The sequence below is a fragment of the Aquila chrysaetos genome, chromosome 20, assembly GCF_900496995.4.
Source record: "Aquila chrysaetos chrysaetos chromosome 20, bAquChr1.4, whole genome shotgun sequence".
In the NCBI taxonomy this organism is placed as follows: Eukaryota; Metazoa; Chordata; class Aves; order Accipitriformes; family Accipitridae; genus Aquila; species Aquila chrysaetos.
The window spans coordinates 18,717,568-18,736,819 of NC_044023.1; the positions used below are offsets into that span (position 1 = coordinate 18,717,568).

Below are 19,252 nucleotides of genomic sequence, written 5' to 3' on the forward strand. Positions count from 1 at the left end.
GCCAGACAACAGCATTAGAAGAAGCAGCAATCCTCCAAAAAGAGACAGGCATATATTACAGCATTTGTGCAATGAGTCAGAAAAAGCTGTAAATCAACCCAAGATCCTCTGGAACAAAGCTGCTTCAGGAATATAAAATCTCTGTCATGGGCTGAGGATCTAGGAAGGCAAGTCATTCATTTGGGCTGTATTTCATAATCCCATGTTATCAAACTTATGTTGTAGTTTCCCCTTTCCTCAGGGGCAGCAAAAGCACCTTCCAGGTAGCAATTGCAAGGCATGTAATATATTGTACCCCTTTGCGGTAAGTATATTACAATACCTTAAATGGGAAAGACTTAATTAGACATAAGAAATTTTGGTTCTGTTCTCAATTCCGCCACAAATCCAGTGTATGACCACTGGCAAGTAACTTATTTTCCTTGTATTTACCTTCAAAAAAGAGAAAACTAATAACTTTTCTCTAAAACTCTTGTTTGTCCACTTAGAACATCTCAGCAATTCTTTTTACTATGCCTTTGTAGAGCACTTTCCAAAATAAATAAATAAATAAATACCAGTTATAGTTCAACATTGTACAAATAGTAAGTGAAAATGATCTTCAGTGATGACACTGTTGAATACATATGCACAGAAACAGTAGAAATAGTAAAGGTAATCTTAAAATTTAATCAGAAAATCAAAACAATGGAAAAATATTAGGAATGTAGAGCTCATTAGGGCAAGCAGAGTCTATTAACTGTTCAGCTGTCCAAGCATAGAGCAGAAAATCTCTTGTTTACTTATCACCGAGTACAATGACCACTATGATCCCAGCTGTAATCAAATACATAATTGAAAGTGAACTAAACCAGAGAAATCAAAACTAAAAATCACAGGGCCAGATCTTTCCTCCACTGACTTCAATGGAATTACCTGGCTGAACACTCCCACTCACTCCCACAAATCAAAAGCTAACAATTATTACTCCGAACAGCTTCACACTGCTGATGGTATCTTTCCCATAAACTAGAAAGCTTATGCATGATGACCTAAATTAGTACAAGACACTTGATTTTTTTTTTTTTTTTTTTTTTTTTTTTTTTTTTTTTTTGCTTTTCTGTCTATGTAAAAATTAGATGTACACTGTTACCCTAATATTTACATAAAGTGTAACAATGAATTCAGTAGCTGGGTCAGCAGCAGTTCATCTGCATGATAGCCATCTGCATCGTTGCGTTTTAGTCTGTTTCAATGCATCTTAAGTCACAAAATAATGTAATGGGGAACAGACTGGCTACAGCTTCACCTCTACTTACTGTTCTATTTATGAAGACGGATGACAAAAAACTGTAACAGGCAAATAAGAAAAACAGTATGAAATGCATCTAGAATAATATGGAACAATTACGTGTCACAAAATGTAACCACTTGGAAATTCAGTCTGTCAAGGAACCGGACATTTAATTATTATAATCATTCTAAACATGAACTAATTGAAACTGAAGATTCACTTTTATCTAGAATTTTGCTTATGAATTTTATGTTACCTATTAGGATATAACCAAAGCTATGAAAATCCAAACAAATTACTCTCCTTCCAGTAAGCCTTTACTTATGTAGTACAAGCATGCTCTCCTTTTTTTGAGGCATCTTGAATGAATATTTCTAGCTAATGGCTAAATTCTTTTCCATATCTAGATTCAAAGAGGCAAGGAATATGTGTACTTTGCTATTCCCCTAGAGAATGGATTTATTTTAGGACAAGAAAAACTATGTCTACTTTCAAATTCTGTCTCTTCCTCATGCTTCCCTGCCATCACTTATGAATGTAAAAGTTAAACTACCTAGAACTATATAAGGAAATAAATCTAATTGCACAGATATAACCAAAGTATGCCCAACAATAATTGCTACTGATTTATAATTTCCATCTTTTCACCTTCATACAACTTTGAGAGTTACTAAACCACAGTTGAAAATACACTAAGACATAATTTACTAACACTGTCCTGTCAACTCACTTAGCATTGGGATCAGCTTTCTATTTTTATGTTGTACTGTACGTGAGAAGTACCTCAGACAAATCCATAGAATCATAGAATCATTTAGGTTGGAAAAGACATTTAAGGTCCTCTGTATTGGTTCTAACATAAGTTATTTTCTTTCTATGACCCCCTAGGTTACATTCATAATCTAAACTCGTTTAAAACAATTTTACATATTTTAGTGTCATTAAGAAAGTCTTATCCTTGATGCACCACAGAAGTTCAGGTGTATGCTTCCACAGATTTCTGCCTAGTGTCAGATCCTTGGCAATCCAAGGTGCATTTCAGGTAGAATCAAATCTCCTTGCTTTTTCTTGTGAAATTAAAATGTACCATTCTGTACAGCAAAATCCAGGATCAGGAACTGCAGCCACAGTTGAAAGGAGAAGTATTGTCCTTTTTGCTGACTAATTTTGCAAGTTCAAAGAACTAAGTCAATAGCATCATCACAAAAAAGGGTCTCTGTGTAACAGCCAAGCAACAGTTGCACATGCCTTTGTTCTTGTAGTGACCCACAGGTTTATTCTTTGCTACCGTGTTACCTACAAAAGAAGAGGAAAGAATTACCCACACAGAATCGATCAAACAAGGATGATAACACATGCTTTGTTGCCGCAAAGGAACTGTACACACAAATACATCATGAATGACCTTGCCCTGGCCACACCTATATACCTTGCAGAGAAACAGAACCTATATGTAACTGTTAATTACACTGTTATTCAATAGCATAAGGGATATTTGCACATAAAGAAATGGCCATTCACTATTCAATTTGTCACCAACGTCTCATGGAAATCTCATTCTACTTTATTTTGCTTAGCATCATTTTCTACACCAATGCTTACAGCAGAAGTTACAACTTACATCCCAAAAGACCATTCCATGCAAACTGCTACCCATTCCCAGCAGTCCATCCTATGGAAGGGAACCAGGGATCAGACAGAACATGGTCTGCAGAGGGGATGAATTGTTCTTGCAGCAGAAGCAACTCCCACATAGCACTTCTCCCATGGGACCCCACGGTCTCTTCCCCTTAAAACCATATGCACACTCAGTCAGGTGCTTCAGGGACGTACGTGCAAGCCTTAATGCACACACACAGTGCACAAACCCAGTGAGGTTTGGCTACATGGTGAGGAGTGGTCATGTCAGAGTTTCCATCCTGGAAATGGATGAGAATAAGCAGCCTGCAAGGAGGAAAGCTTTGTCGGCTCTTCTCTGTAGTGTCTAGACGTGTTACAAAACTAAACAGACACTCAGCATAGAGAAGTTTTTATTTTCTTCCCTGAGGTAACTGATGTAAGATATGAGCTCTTCAGCTTTTCATGTTTTAACTGTCCCACCCAGCTACTAACTATCCATCTAAATACTGAGTAGCACCAGGAGTCTCCTGTGTTTCATATACTTCAAGTTACTCTAATATTTTCACAAAATGAAAAGATAGAGGACTTAAAATTGATTAAATGGCATTTCCTCTTTCAGCGTATAATTAGCCTGTGGAAGTCATTGTCCCAACTAGCACTGATCCCAGGGTCTTAGAAAGCTTCAAAAATTTATTAGAAATTTAAATGGTAATGAGATCATCTTTGGTACATAACATAGAAAAAAAAATTAATATGGAATGGATTTAAACTCTTGTGTTTTAGACATAAGCCAACTATTAAATTGGAAGAATTTCATGTATGTGTACATTTTCTATAATTGTCCACATGGGGTTTGCTGAGTCTTTCTGATTTAAGTATCCCAGCACCAAGACACACAGCCTACTGTATGGTTTGGACTACTCATCTGACAGTTCATACAGTCCTCTTTGTTTAAAGTTTTAATAATGCACTTCATATATATTTTGTTGATTGAGCAGAGTGTGGACAAGTATTTTGTTCATTTTTTAAATAAAAAAATAAGTTATATCATACTTTCCTTCTCCCTACAACAAGGGAAATTTTCTTTCCATTCTATTTTCCTTCCAGTTCAATATTGCCTGTGCCACAAGCTTCTCTTCAGAGTCTGGAGTAACCACTACTCGCTATATTTGTGCAACAACTATATCTTGGTAGACAGAGAAAACCACCCACAAGACAGGCAAAATACCTACAGAGGAAATATGGATGCCAGGACAGATTCTGTAGCACAGCTTTTGCTGTCTAGCAAGCAGACATCTGCATGTAAGTTTGTCATCCAGGGCTTCCTTAAGGTACAGGAGAGAGAAAGAAGTACTCGTGGGAACACTCTTGTGGATGGGCACAGTCATGCTGTGAGACCACCCATTTCTCCCCACATGACTTTGGAGAATCCTGAACAATGCAGCTTGGATGGAAACATGCCTGCAGCTGGGCACAATGAATCCCAACCCACAAAACCTTGGACAAATCATGTCTTTTCTTACTTGGACCAATACAGATGACAAATCTCATTATTTCAGACTGATTCTTAGAAGGTACAATACTAAAAGCTAACTACTGGAGTACAACAACTTGGTGCTTTTAGAAATGTCACTACTACTGAGGATATAGCTATGTTAAATCTCAGCCTCCAAAAGTAACTCTTCAGGGTTCATTTACTAACAACAGAGGTAAATGCATGGAAGAAGCTTTTATGGGTCAAACCCAAAGTATTTAAAAGCATGAAAGTAAGTATGTCCCTGAAGTATCCACACATAAAACACATACAGCAAAAAATGGAAGAATTTCTAGCACAGAGTAATTAAAAAGGGAGGGACTGAGATACCTTTTTAAGGGATCTGCCCTTTAAGGCAGTCTGCCTGTTCCCTTCTCTAACATAGCCAATCACTACTTAAAGGTTAGGGCTCTCTTCTGTCATTTCAATGTAATGTTTAACCACTAACTTTGTTATTCATATCTACATCTATATTGTTGCAGTACTTCAAGACCCCAATCAGAATCAGGATCTCCCTTATGTTGTTGCTAACCACATGCACAAGAAAATACAGTCCTACCTTAACATGCTCAAATATAAAACAACACAGTACAGCAAAAGAAAAACAAAGCCATGCAAGGAAAATGAACAGTTCTCATGTCAGTAATACAGTAGAATGATTCACATCTGAGCACAAGTGCCAGTTGTTTGCTGATCCTTTCAATTAAATGCCCCTCAAAGAAATCTCCTATGGTGATAAAAATCAATGCAAAATGCATTACTCCACCTCCCAGCAAAGTAGAGGAAGAGTTTAATGAAACAACATTTGCACTCATATTGCTATACTCTGCCCTCTCTCAGACCCACACAAACTCACTGGAGTTCATGAATTTGCACAGGTCTAATTGCAGGCAGGATGATTTGTCCCACTCTAGCTTTATAAAGACATCCCTAAACTCATCAGAATGCATTACCATATTCTGTAGTTTGCTGGTTGCAATATTTGTCATGGATAATAAAATAAATGATCCATGCCAAATTTGCCCTTCTATTAGTAAACTCCCACTGACTCAGGCTGCCTCTCTTCACTGTTTAAGAGCAAGAGTCATGAACACAGGCTATATGACTCGTGGTCAGTCGACCTCAATGAACTAAAAGGCAACTGTTCACAGGAAGGAAGAGACAGCTGCATGAAAGAAGACTTGACGCCCCAGGCCTTCAGTCATCAATGCCAACATAAAGTCCGTCCTTCTACCCTTCATCCCTCTAGTATCTATTGAAGGCATCAAGGATATTTAAGCCTGGCTTACTCTTTTCCAGTAAGGTCCTTTTGGTATAAATTGCCAGCTCTCTTCTGGTATGTCCAGAGACAAAGTTGTCTTATTCAATATCTAGAACTCCTACTTCACCAGTCTCACCCTTCAGTGTGATGCTACAACACTACCCCTTATCTATATATGAGTAGTTAAAAGTCAGTGCCTGTGAAAAAAATAAAAGGCTGAGGGTAATCTATATCTTGCAGTAACTGACTGCCAGTTACCCATACTGATTCTAGGGTGTGCAGGTCAACTTTAGGTTTAGTATCCATCACAGGAGAACAGCAGGACCTAGGCACTCTGTAGACTACATCTTTGGCATTTGATAAATAACATTGGTTTGCAATAATTCCTCTGTTCTTAAAAACAGGAATAGGGTTTTTCAGACTGGTTGGTTTGGTCAGGTTTTTCCAACGAGCCTGCCACCATGCAATGTCTGTAGCTGGGCTTTAGACCACTGGTATCACACCACAGCTGTCCAAACCATCTAATTTTCTCTCTTTCATCCAGAAATTAGTACAGTTTTCACTCCTTAGAACAGCCATTATTAAACAACATTTGGTGTCAGTATTTGCTTATTAACTCAGACTGTAACTTAATCAATAACATTCATTCCTAACTAGAAGAGGCTGTAAAGGGAAAAGCTAAGCATATGTCTTTCCTTGCTATTGCCTGCTAAAGACTCCTGTTTTATGATATATTTAGATATGCAGTTTGCTATGACTTGTTGAACTTCAATGCACTGAGCTCATTTTAGATTGTTAAGCAGACAGAGGACATGATATTTTCTCTCTGCTGGCCATTAATTAAGAAATAGGATGGCATAGCAAAGGGTTTTTTTAAAAAAACAGGCCATCTGCAGGATGGCCTGTAATTAGAAATGATCTGAACCAGCCTGATTTCCAGTGGTGCTCAAGTGTCCCACAGTTCCCACTGACGTCAGTGCAGGTTCTCAACAGCTCCCAAGACGGGCTGCTACTTTCAAAAGCCAAAAGGGCTTTCTAGTAGCTCAGGAATCTAAATTTAGGTGACACTGGTAAAGGCTCTGGATCCATGTACTCAGTCTGAAAATTGAAGAATTGATCCTGGAACATGATGATGCCTCTAGCACTGGTCACAACGGAATAGTTTCTTTGCTCACTAAAGACTGAAGCAGGGCCTTCTTCAGTTTTACTCCAGCACCCAATAACTTAAGTAGGCCAGCAGTGAAGGGCCAGTTCTGACCCAACATTTCCCTCTCTGAGAACAATTGCATTAATCACCGCTTTCCAAAACATTGAGGAGTCCAGTACTGGTGCTCACACCCACAGATGCAATGCAATAAGCAAGTGCTATCAGCAGACTGCCACCTTTAAATATAGGCGATCTCTGTACTTGCCTTTGTGGTTTTGACTTTATTTCCACTGCTGCAAGACCAACCTGAATAGTCTGGTAGTACTTTACAGTCCTCTCCATCCAAACAGGGGTTCATATGACACCACCACTTCTGTAGGACAATGGAAGCTAGAAAAAGAGATAGGAAAGAGAAACAATCTTTTTTTTATTACTCTTGGTTTTAGTAGGGAAGTTGTGTGATGTTCAATTGTTTGATTTCAAAAGGTAGAACAAACAGTTACTGTTTTAATAGCTAATCGCACTGATTGTGTTTGCGCTAAAAATGTGGTTAAAAAACTTCACCAGCACACAGAAGGGTAAATGCTATACGCAAATGGTGAAGACAGGCAAGCACCGCCAGAGATTGACTCCAACATTTGAACTGACCTCTGGAAATACCTTTCCATCTCCACTGACTACAAAGATGACCTGCCTCCTTCATTTACATGCTTCAGTCAAGTACCTGCTGTAATGCAGAATGGAACTAAGGCTTCTTGTTTAACCCGGATATGCATATGTGAGACTGGATGAAGAAATTCCAGTTCCTCCCTTCACTGGATGAGAAAATAGAACTGCACAGAGATGTAAGCATGTGAGGTCTGTCAGCAAATAGTGCAGATAAGAATGTGGAAACTACTGGAAAGCATTAGATTATTAACTAAAAATCTGTTACACTGCCAGTTTTGCAGTATGTTTTGGAAGACTACAGCAGTACACCTTAACTGTGAAAACTTATTAATTTTCTACCCTTAAGCCAATTTCCATTAATAAGACCATGCTTGTTATTTTTACAAGTGTAGTCATGACTTTATACTGCTGTTAACAACAGATATATTTTCCCACAAACAGCTGCAAACATCTGCATGCATTTCTCAGTTCTGCGTTGTACATGGGATTCATCAAATCCCAGAAAATTATTATGAAATATATCAGTTGACAATCTTACATAATCTAAATTGGATTTCAAAATAAAATATGGCTTAAAATGTTGATTTAGTTAGTCTGCATTATGCTACTATGTGCACAAAATAGTGAACTGCGTGCTTTAAAGGATACCACATCCAAAAGAGATGAACAAAAATAATTTAGTCTACTTCTTATAAAGCCCTTTTTTCCCTTTTAATTTCAAGGTAGATTCGTACTTTTGCAGCCTTCAAATTAGGGTGACAAGCAGGCAAGCTGACATCAGGATATTGCTGAAATGTTCATTCAATTATTTTTGTTTTGCACTTTCACTATAAGCCTACATGAAAAGCACTATGAAAAATACACTTCTGGAACACCAGTTTGGCTTTTATAAACTATTCTTTCAATCTCATAAAATTATAAAATAAACACATGATTCCTTTCACCAGTCATTTGGATCTTAGATCATTTGCATTGATGCTGAATGATTGTTGACAAAACGGGTGAAACTTGACTGTGCTTCCTAGGAGGTGAGGGATCATTTTCACTCCAGACATATGGTCCAGCCATCTATTTTATCTATATTATCTCTGCTATTTTCTAAATTTGTTTCAATTTCTATACGACATGTATTTCAGGTAAACACAAGCAAGTCTAGAAGACCAGGTTCCAGAAGACTGAGGGCATGTGCAGAGGTCCCTAAGCAAGCAGGAGATCCTGGTAGCAAGCTAGCTGTGTCTTCAGAGCTCTGCTTCAAAGCCAGCAAGTCCTCCTGGGACACCTGGCTACCGCATTACACAGCTCTGCACAGTGCTGTTGTGAGTGTGGATGCAGTGACATGCTGAGACTTCGGCTGCACTCTGACATATGAACATGCTTTCATATATTTAGTGCTACCCTAATAACGTAAGTTCAACTTCAGACCTTGAAAACCACCTTTTGCTCACCTGTCTTCTGCAGGTACCTAGCATCCCTTGTGCCTCAGTTACTCTGGCAACTCCTTAGATCCAAGCTTTTTGGTATTGGTTTGGGTGCAATATACTTTGAGGCCACAGGAAATACACCAAACATGGCAGTTTTTATTTATCTGTACAACCTGCATTAACCTGCTCCTACCACTTGATTCAAAAAAAAAAAAAAAAAAAAAAGGCATTAGTTGACTGGCCAAAAGTGCAGCACAGGAGCAGGTTCACACAGCGTTCTTGACTAATGGTGCCCACACAACTTCCCGGTCCATGTGGAACTGAAGATAGTGAAACTGGCCCATCATCTCCAGCAGTACCATCTTCTATTAAAACAAGCACAGATGTGAATGGGAAACGTTGCTAAGTCAATCTGTAACTCAAACAAGATCCACAAGCTCTTCAACAGATGGCATATTTCACCTTCTATTTATCTCTTGTTTAGACACTTTCATAGAAAGTGACTCCTACCCTTCTGTTGACTGATTTCTATTCTGTGCAGATACCTCTCCTCAGAGTAATGGCAACACTTTGAAATACTTAATACAGATCTTATTCCATTAGCTTCCAGCAAATCCTCAATTCTTTGCTGTAGGAATCCACTAATTCTTACATCCATTTTATGTCCAATTTCTTTATAGTTGTAATGTCCACTCTGCTGATCTGTATGTCCTAACTGGCTGTAGCTGTTTGTGTCAAACACCCCCCCCGAGATTAGCCCATTAAAATTCTCCATCAGAGCCTTAGGCTTACCTTCATAGCTATAGTTCTTTAACTATCATCCCTGTGACTATGTGACTCGCTGGAGGATATAAAGGCTTCCTCTTCTTTTCAGATTGAGGCACTCTTGGAGAGGTTTCAACAGATGACTTTTCTAAGAAATGAGACCAGCTATGTCACTCTCATACACAACCACCCTCATGAAGGGAAAGGAGACGGCTTTAGTTTGACATCAGCCAGATGATTTGCTGGAAATCAGCCAGAAACCAGCCAGAAATTCTGCCAGAAATAAATCTTCTGCTGACATCGCTCCCTAGATAATGTGACTCCATGGAAACAGTAGGTTCATAGAAAGTAAAGCCAAAAAGTGTCAATACATGATCTCATCTTGCCTCACAAATTCACTGTGTTGTGCCCCCAGTTGTGTTTGGCTACACAGTGTCTTCCAAGCCAATCTGGAACAGGTGAAGAAAGAAACTTCTCCCATTGTAATTTTTTCTGACAGTTAAACAATCTCAGCATGAAACACACAGCCTTAGTTTTCTTCCTCTCCCCACCTCTTCTGTTGTGCTTTGCTCTCCTACATTACAGCACCTGTTAGCAATCATCATTTTCCCCATGTGAAGGTATTAAAAGTGCTGCAATCCAGTAACTTTTCAATCTTCTGCCTGATAAGCTGAGCTGATTGAACTTCTTCAGTTTCTCACCATAATGCACTTGTCTTTATTAATGCAGTTATTTCAAAAAGGTTCCACTTCCTGTGAGTAGGACTACACCATGTGACTGCCTTGGGCTTGTCGTTAATTACTCCTTTGCCCCACCGGATGAATCCCATACATGTTTTTGTCAGGGGAGATTCTATATTTGCTTTTGGGTCAGTGCTGGAAATGTTGCAGAGTGTCAGGTGGAGAGCTAAGCACTGTGAAATCCTGGTAGGTATGTGCCATTTGACTACCACTTCCTACTGATGACTCTGGGGAAAGATGTGGTTTTGAGGTATGCTAGGTAGCTGACACTAAGCAGTGCACACAATGGCATATGGTACAAAATTAAATAGCTTACAAAAAGTAAGACTTAAATCCTCAAATGTATTTAGTAACCAAATCTTTAGTTGAATAAATTATACATTATCTTCCAAGGTAACTTGGAAAACCTGGGCTTACATGTATTAAACCCAGAAACTATCCGTATTAGTCTTGAAAACTCCTCAGCAAATGAAATCAGTTGTGTCTGGCAAATCTCTTTTTGGAAAGCCACATAAACTCTTGTGATCTGTACTCCAGGAATTCCTTGCTAATTGAATACCATATCAGCTTTTCAGTTACTTGCACAGGATTGAGATCAGCCTCAGTTGTCCCTAAGCATCTAGACCATGCTGCCTACCCTCTCAAAATTGGCACAATACTAGTGCTTTTCTAGAATACCCTAAGTGTTCTGAAATACATTTTGAATTACAACAACTGTCCAGAGATCTATCAGACAGCTTGTTAGGACTCTACCCAGGGTCAGAATTAAAAAAAAAAAAAAAAAAAAAAAAAAAAAAAAAAAAAAAATCCCAGTAGATGTTGGTTAGCACCTTCTTTAGTTAACAGTAAGTCAGAAAGTACTTCCCCATTCTGTTACTTACCAAAAGGAGGACTGTGATCCTGATCCGCCTCAGCATTAACAACATCAATATTTCACGCATTATGGGCCAATATTTTTTTTTTTTAAGGATTCCTGTGTGTTCTACTTAAACAAGCGAATTCATACTGTCTTTAGTCTGGACAAATACAGATTTCTTTCCTACTCCACTGGATTAAGCTCTATTGCATATAAATTTTCAGTACACTATTCATACTACTGTATATTTCCTTTTATTCTTTGAATACTGACACAGCATTAGCATCCTTTTGAATTCTCAAGTATTCTGAAATCCATTCAAAAACAGTGGGAGGGAAATCTTCTCAGCTATTTCTTCTTTTATCTATTTCTTATGCATTGATTTTTTGTTTTCTTGTTTCTATATGCTCTCTTCCCTTCAGTCTGTAACCCCAATGGGCTTTCAGCCAAAATCGTCTTTTTTCTTCATTGCCGCTCTTTGGCCCTACATAAAATTCTTAAACAATTCTTTAGTCCCAGTCACATTTTTTCCAATCTGAGTGTTTCCTCCTCATAAATTCTAGGACTAATAGAATTGCCTGGATGGAAGATGATTTGGCTAGTGATGATTTACTTAGAGGCATTTAATGCACTTAGCTAAGATAGCTACTCTACAGACAAAAGTTATTAATGTTTTATCTTCTTGGCAGTAGCTGTTAGACAAGCTGGAGGTACTTACTCAAGGATGTTTATTTCCATAAAGAAAATAGGTATAAACAAAATCTCATGACTACTTTAAATGTAATTTAGTCATTGACAGAAGAATGAGTTGACCTTTGCTAAGCAAAATTTTCTATAGCTGCAATCAAGTAGTATAGCTACAACTGAAGTCAGGGTATACAGGCTGTGTAGTATGCCCTCTCTGCATATTTAAATACTTTCTTTCATATGCTCTGCTTTCTTCTGAGTTTAGTGACTTAATTTATCTACAGCAACATTTCTCAAAGCATCAGATGGGCCTATGCTTGGAAGCTCAAATAACACCCAGGAAAATGAGGTGTGCACGTGTACAGAAAAACTAGCCTTGTTTTATTTGTTTGCCAATGCTTGTCAATAGCTTTCACAACTACGTTCAAATACACAAATGACAGAGTTTCTTGTTAGATGCATCCAAAATACAATTATCTAAGTAAGTGTTTTATCATGGGCAAACGATAAAAAATATCCTGATCCAAAGAGTTCTTGCCCTGTACTCTTATCCAGGCTATGACAAGTGACTTTACTGTGCTTGTAAAAATGCTAGGAAGATCTCAGTCTATAACAAACATTGATTTTCACCGTCATATCCTTCTTTTTAAATGAAGTACTTTGACTTCTACTACCAATATTTAAAGTTTCTAAAATGAAAGACACTGTAGAAATCCAAAGCACTCTATAAATGTCAGTTAGGCCCCACAACACAGTATTACTGTAGAACATGGAAAAGGACTGTTTTGTAGCAATCAAGGCACTTAAGACTTTCACTGTATGTATCTTCTAAATTTAACTAGCTTTTACTTTCCTTTCTGCACCACTTCAACACCATTTCCTTGGAACTCACCTAGATATCTATCATTTCTTCTGTAACACAAGTACTTAGTCTCCTCCTTAGCACATACCATGAGAAAAAAATGTCACTTCTATGTGTAGGTGTATGCCTGAAAGTAATCATGCAAACAGCCATTCTGACTTGGCTCAAACAGGGGGCCTTCCCAAAATTTTGGTAGCTGTGAATATTGGTACATGTATTCACTACCTCTTTGAGCAGGGCTTAGCCTTAACATATAGTGCTGCTCCAATAAACTGCTGCTTTAAATCTGACCTTGTGTAAAATTCTTTAGCATCTGTCAACTTATTTCAAAATGTAAATATCCAGCTGGTCTATGACTGTATCCTAAAAAACACGATGATGGGCTTCATAAGCCTATTTCATGGCCTATATATACAAAAGGGCACAATGCCCAATACTCATTAGCAAGGAGCTCTGTCTGATGAACTAGGCTCTACCCTGACCCAAATTAACAAACAAGCTGTCACTCAAACCCAGTGGGATCTAGGTCATGAAACCCATATGCTGCAAGACGGAGAAAACTAAGGAAAAATACCCAACTAAATTAAAAACCTGTAAAATACTAAGACCAGATGTATAAATTTCAAATGAGAAAGACTTATTTTAACTTTAATTTTTATTTTTTAAAAAAAATCCAAATAGGTTATAGCAGAAAGATGCTCAAGTGTCAAGTTTGAGTCCAGAACAGAAAGGTAAGTACAGTCTGTCTAGACTTTGCTAAAGTCTCAGACCTCTGCAGTCTTCCACATTCTGTGAAAATCTATTTCTTGCTGTAGTCTTAATTTCTCATGGAACATCTACAATCTATGACCATGTAGATATGCTCATCTGACCTACAGGAAAGCTAGAATCAAACTCCTTGCTTCCTGGGTTGTTAACTCTAAAAGAGAAATCAGACCTTCAATTTAAAAAAAGCAAGAAGAAATAGACTTCTGTAAAATCATCATGCAGATCTCGACAAAATTAATTGTAATTATTTAATTATATAATCATCCATTTGTTTGGTCAAGAAAACATAATTACATTCCAATAGCTTTATAAAGGCTGCTACTCTGCATAGAACATGAAATATGATCCCATTTACTCCAATGGTCTTTTTGGTGCTGACCAAGAACAGCTGAAACACACAAACCCTGAAAAGTTCACAGGCAATGTGGACATAAGAAAGACTGATTTCACTCTATTTACTATTGTTTTCCAATATGACTTGCAGAGTTATTTTCCTTTTGAGTATATGTAAAGAGGCTAAAATCCAACCAGAACATATTTTCTAAACCCAAATAGAACATACTTAATCATATCTGCTATAAAAACTACTAAGCACTAAGCTACTTTTACTGAGAATTCCAATAGGTAAAAGCATCTCTCTGTGTATGATTAAAAATTGTGTAGTCTGACACAACAGCTGGGTGGTACTTTCTGGACACATACTCAATGAATGTGAACTACATTGTTTTCTTATTTTGTCCAAACACAGTTCAGCACATAAGTAATTTGAGGGAGGTCAGTCACTGGAACAGGCTCCCCAGGGAAGTGGTCATGGCACCAAGGCTGTCAGAGTTCAAGGAGCATGTGGATGACACTCTTAGTCGTATGATTTAGTTTTAAGCAGTCCTGTGAGGAGTAGGGAGTTGAATTCTATGATCCTTATGGGTCCCTTCCAACTTGAGATATTCTATGATTCTATGATTGGAGGTAGGAACTACAGGTACCAAGCACCATGTGCATGCCGTGCATGATCAACAGCACAAAGGCAATTCCTGCCCTGATGTAAATGATAACTACTACTGGTTAAGGTCTGGAGTTCAAGGAATATACTTTAAAAGACTACTACAAGCCAATTGCTCTATAAATTTTTTTCTTTTGGTTAGAAAAGTAACTCTGTGCTTTGGGCATGTCCTTCCCTTTAAGCTCAGGGCAAAATATAGGCAAATTAAACAGCTCTGCATTCAGTAAAAAAGAAAATGAAATGTCTGTATCAGACTGAAATATGCAAATTCAAGACACAAACTGTTTCTGGCTTCCACGGTGTAGAAGCCTACTAAAAGTTATGTATAGAGTGGGAGAAAACACATCTAATCCTGAGGCTAAGGAAAGATAGATATAGCTTCCATGCTACAGCAACTGACTGTAGTCCCAGATGCTTGCAAAAATAAGCGAAGCATGCTAAAGCATTACCTTAAGGGGTAAGGGGATTCAAAGGCTTCCACTTTAGAAAGTGGAAAAATCTTACATTCATCATACTTTGTCGTATTTAATTTCAACTATACTTGAAGAAAAAACAGCTACTAAATTCTTTCAGCAATGTATTGGTTTTGGCTGGGATAGAGTTAATTTTCTTCATAGTAGCTAGTATGCGGCTACATTCTGGATTTGTGCTGGAAACAGTGTTGATAATACGGGGATGTTTTAGTTATTGCTGAGCAGTGCTTACACAGAGTCAAGGCCTTTTCTGCTTCTCCCACGACCCCGCCAGCGAGGAGGCTGGGGGGTGCACAAGAAGCTGGGAGGGGGCACAGCCAGGACAGCTAAACCCAACTGATCCAAGGGATATTCCAGACCATAGGACATCATGCTCAGCAGATAAATCTGGGGGAAGAAGAAGGAAGAGGGGGACATTCGGAGCGATGGCGTTTGTCTTCCCAAGTACCTGTTACGCGTGATGGAGCCCTGCTCTCCTGGAGATTGCTGAACACCTGCCTGCCCATGGGAAACAGTGAATGAATTCCTTGGTTTGCTTTGCTTGCGTGCACGGCTTTTGCTTTACCTATTAAACTGTCCTTATCTCAGCCCAAGAGTTTTCTCATTTTTACTCCTCCAGTTCTCTTCCCCATCCCACCGCAGGTGGAGTGAGCGAGCGTCTGTGTGGTGCCGAGTTGCTGGCTGGGGTTAAACCACGACAAGCAACTCTTTGCATTGACTGAATTAAGCTTCTATAGTATTGTGCATTTATATCTTTCTATCATAGAATGACAGTGTCACCTCTGCAATCCTTAAGCAAGTTTAAAACAATGCCTGACTTTTATTATCTGTTGTATGTAAAAGTATTTCTGCTGTTTGACGTGTCACCTAAAAATACAGAAGGTACTTCTGATTTGACAGGAAAACTACTTAACAAATTGCACAGTTAAAGTTGCTTGTGTTCCTGAATTACAAGGCATGAAAAGAAAAAAGAAAAAAAAAAAAACAAAACCAAAAAAAAAACCCCACAAACCTACTTTCTCTTTCTTAAATAAGAGATTCTCAAAACAGATAATAGGTTAAAAAAAATCAGACATTGCAGGTATTTAGTTTTACGTTTAAAACTAAATAGCTCTGAATGTTAGATTAAAAATTGGATTTTGAAGCTTTTGTTTTATATTTAACTTGAAATGGTTGCAATTTTGTATGAAAAAGAATGAAAACAGAAGGGTCTTGCTTATGAATTAATGCAATGGGAGTTCTGGTAACTTTTAGACTTTCTCTAGGAAAAAAGTCTGTCTTGGAGTAACTGTTTACTAAGTTAACAAGAGCGGCAGCCTCTCCAGAGAATAGACTCTGCTGGTGGAAAAGGAAGAAGGGTAACGCACAGTTTCTGAACTGCCAGCTAGCCAGAGAGGAAAATGGGGGGGGTGAGGTGCAGAGTGAACCTCAGTGAGGCAAGTTTTATATAGCCTCAGAATGCCTGGTCAACATTACAATCAAGGTAAATTGATTACATACACTAAAGCTAAAATCTTAATTTCAAATGAGTTATACTGCTAAAAGCATAAGGATGGCAACTTTGAGCTCTGTGAGGATTTCAACATCTACCTAGGAAGGTGATGGACTAAGGCAACTGTACCACATTTTTACTTCATCAGGTAGGTGTCCTAGCTCAGACAGTGTGCCCTGCGCAGCAGTACACTTGCTCTGCTCTCCAAACTCTAATGTATTTGGGGTTACAACACATGAAACTGAATAGACATAAGGCATCATTGTAGCGCTGGTGTCCAGCATAAGAGCCCATTAGGCACATAAAACGGTGAAGCATTCATCTAGAGAACAGCTCTCAAAATCAGACGCCCCAGCACTATCTGCATGCCTAGTCTCAGGGCTGCATTTATTATCCAGTGAATTTTTAGCTAAGCTACTAAGTCTAAAGACAATTGGAAGAGTTAATATCATAAGCTTGAATTTCTTGGCTTATGCTGTTTTCAGACTAGTTTTAAAGCAGAATTCTTGCGTGAAAAAATTAAGAAGTTTTATTGGCACAGACATGAAATGGACGGGTACATATATTAAGAGGATTAATTACACCCAGATTTATGCACAGACTCATTATCATCAATGCACAGAGATGTTTCCAAAATTAACAAAAGGAAGGATTATGCTTTTGAGGCAGTGGGAAGTCAAACAATCAAGGAGACTGAACTTCTTAAACAATCTTAATGAACCATGAGTGAGCGGGAGACTGCTTACCTTCCACGCATGAGGGCTGAGCCCTTGTCGTACCAGCCACCTGCCCTGGGAAGCAGGAACACTTGACTGTTTGCGATCGTTCTTCAATCCGGTTCTTATTGCAGCAACGATGCACTGCCACAACTTCACATGTCCCTTGCTTGACTTGGTGCTGGCCTAATAATTGCAGAGATAAGTGATGGAGAGCAAAACAAAACATCAGTGCATGAAGAAAAAGACAGTTCGTACAGTCCTACAAGATACTGAATCTCTCAAACACCAGTTTAAATCCCAGGAAGAAGAAAGGGCAAAGCATCTTGTAGGATCTGGCTTATTCCCTGAGTTTATCCTGTTCTTACTAATAAAGATTAATTCATCATAACAAGTCAATTTTTCAGTCTATCTTTCCTGGCCCTTACAAAGCCATAGGGAAAGGAGATTGGAGTAGTCAATTAGATGGATTAGACAAGAAGACATGCAGAGACACAGCACACTCCTCCTTCCTTTGGCTTCCTGTCTTGCATTAGGTTTTATACTTAATTCTTTCCCTTCATAAATGGACACAATGGACAGGATAATACTTAATACAAGGGAGACTTATCTTCAATAGTAGGGAAACTTTCTAATATAACAAAATTTGAGCACTGCTTGCTATGCCTATCATTGCAGGTAGGATAAGAACAAGGTAGGCTGAAAAGCTGTCATAGATAGTCAAGTGTTGTCAAAAAAAAACCAAAACAAAAAAAACCAAAACAAACCCGAACATCTATATGGATTTCTCAAGTTCCCGCACAGACTATTTTGAAGAAACCTGTCATAAATATTCTATCCTATTGCTTTCCTCACAATTCACTGTCCCCTATTCTGAGTTTATTTTTCCCTTCCTCTCCTTTCCTTGCTCCTGCCTTCACATCTTAGCTCCACTGCTCCTTGCACCTGACCATTTTCCTCCACTGCCAAACTTACACTCTGCCCTGCTTAAAACCCTTTCTTTGAAACCCCACCTCACAAAACCCCTCTCCTCTTTGCATAAGTCATTTCCATGCCCTCACTTCCCTGAACAGCCTTCAAGTGCTTCATCTTGCATTTGTCTCGTCTTATTTGGAGTAGAGCCTTGGATGGCTCTTATCTGTGTTTGTAAAGCACCTTGTAAATTAACAGCACTACAGAACAGGGTGAGTTTTTTAATAAGTGAGCTTGACAGAGGGACAACGCTGAGAATAATAAAAATATTCACCCTCAAAGCAGTACAGGCTCCTTATACAAAAGAGACTACAGTACAGATATAGGTGTAGGTAATATCAGAGGCACAGCAGACTAAAGAAGGGAAGGTGAAAGGGAGAGCCCTCTTCAGAAGCAGACAATCCTCCAAGTGGCAAGCCTGGAGGATTGTCTTGTTTCCTACTCACTCCATGCTTGCCCTGTTTTGTTTTGATTTGTTTTTTACAGTATCTGTTACTAATACCAGACATAGGATTTTGAGATGGAGAACACCTTGGTCTGATGCAATATGGCCAAGCTTACCTCCTTATAGATGAAATCTTATTGATTAAGATCACTGTACTTTTTGGCCAGAAATTTTTATGAGTTAATTAAGTGGGGAATCTTAACCTTGAAGAGTTAGCAATGCAATTTAGGCTTCTAAGGGGGGTTTCCAAAAAAAAGGAGAGCATTCAAATATATATATGTGAATAACTTTTTTAAAGGTTGGCTTGGTAATGTTCCTTTGCTGCGTATATTTTGGTTTCACAAGTATTTCAGGCACAGCTAAAGGGCTGCCTGACTTTTGTTGCCAAATTTGTATTCACAACAACCTCAATGGACAAGAAACTATGTATATGCAATCCTGGAAAGGAAATTTAGTCTTCTATTTGTGTACTCAACATGTGAAAAAAAAAATATATATATACAGAGATGTTTTTCAGGTTTTTTGCAGGGGAAAAAGCTACACTGTACTTT

The 19,252-nt window shown here is 38.4% G+C and overlaps 1 protein-coding gene across 7 annotated transcripts in view; it reads right to left on the reverse strand.

The window, feature by feature from the left end:
• Nucleotides 1-655: 655 nt before the first annotated feature.
• The window catches only part of TAFA4 (TAFA chemokine like family member 4), an 88,856-nt gene continuing 70,259 nt past the window's right edge, over nucleotides 656-19,252 (reverse strand). For 6 of the 7 annotated variants that reach the window (XM_029996264.2, XM_029996263.2, XM_029996261.2 and 3 more), the window contains 3 exons: nucleotides 17,315-17,470; nucleotides 7,142-7,225; nucleotides 656-2,569 (listed from right to left, as the gene is read on the reverse strand). In XM_029996264.2, coding sequence (XP_029852124.1) covers nucleotides 2,457-2,569; nucleotides 7,142-7,225; nucleotides 17,315-17,470 — 353 coding nt within the window. In that variant the 3' untranslated portion in view covers nucleotides 656-2,456. Of the gene's footprint in view, nucleotides 2,570-7,100; nucleotides 7,226-17,314; nucleotides 17,471-19,252 lie in introns of all 7 variants that reach the window. The other variant, XM_029996259.2, reaches the window with a different exon arrangement.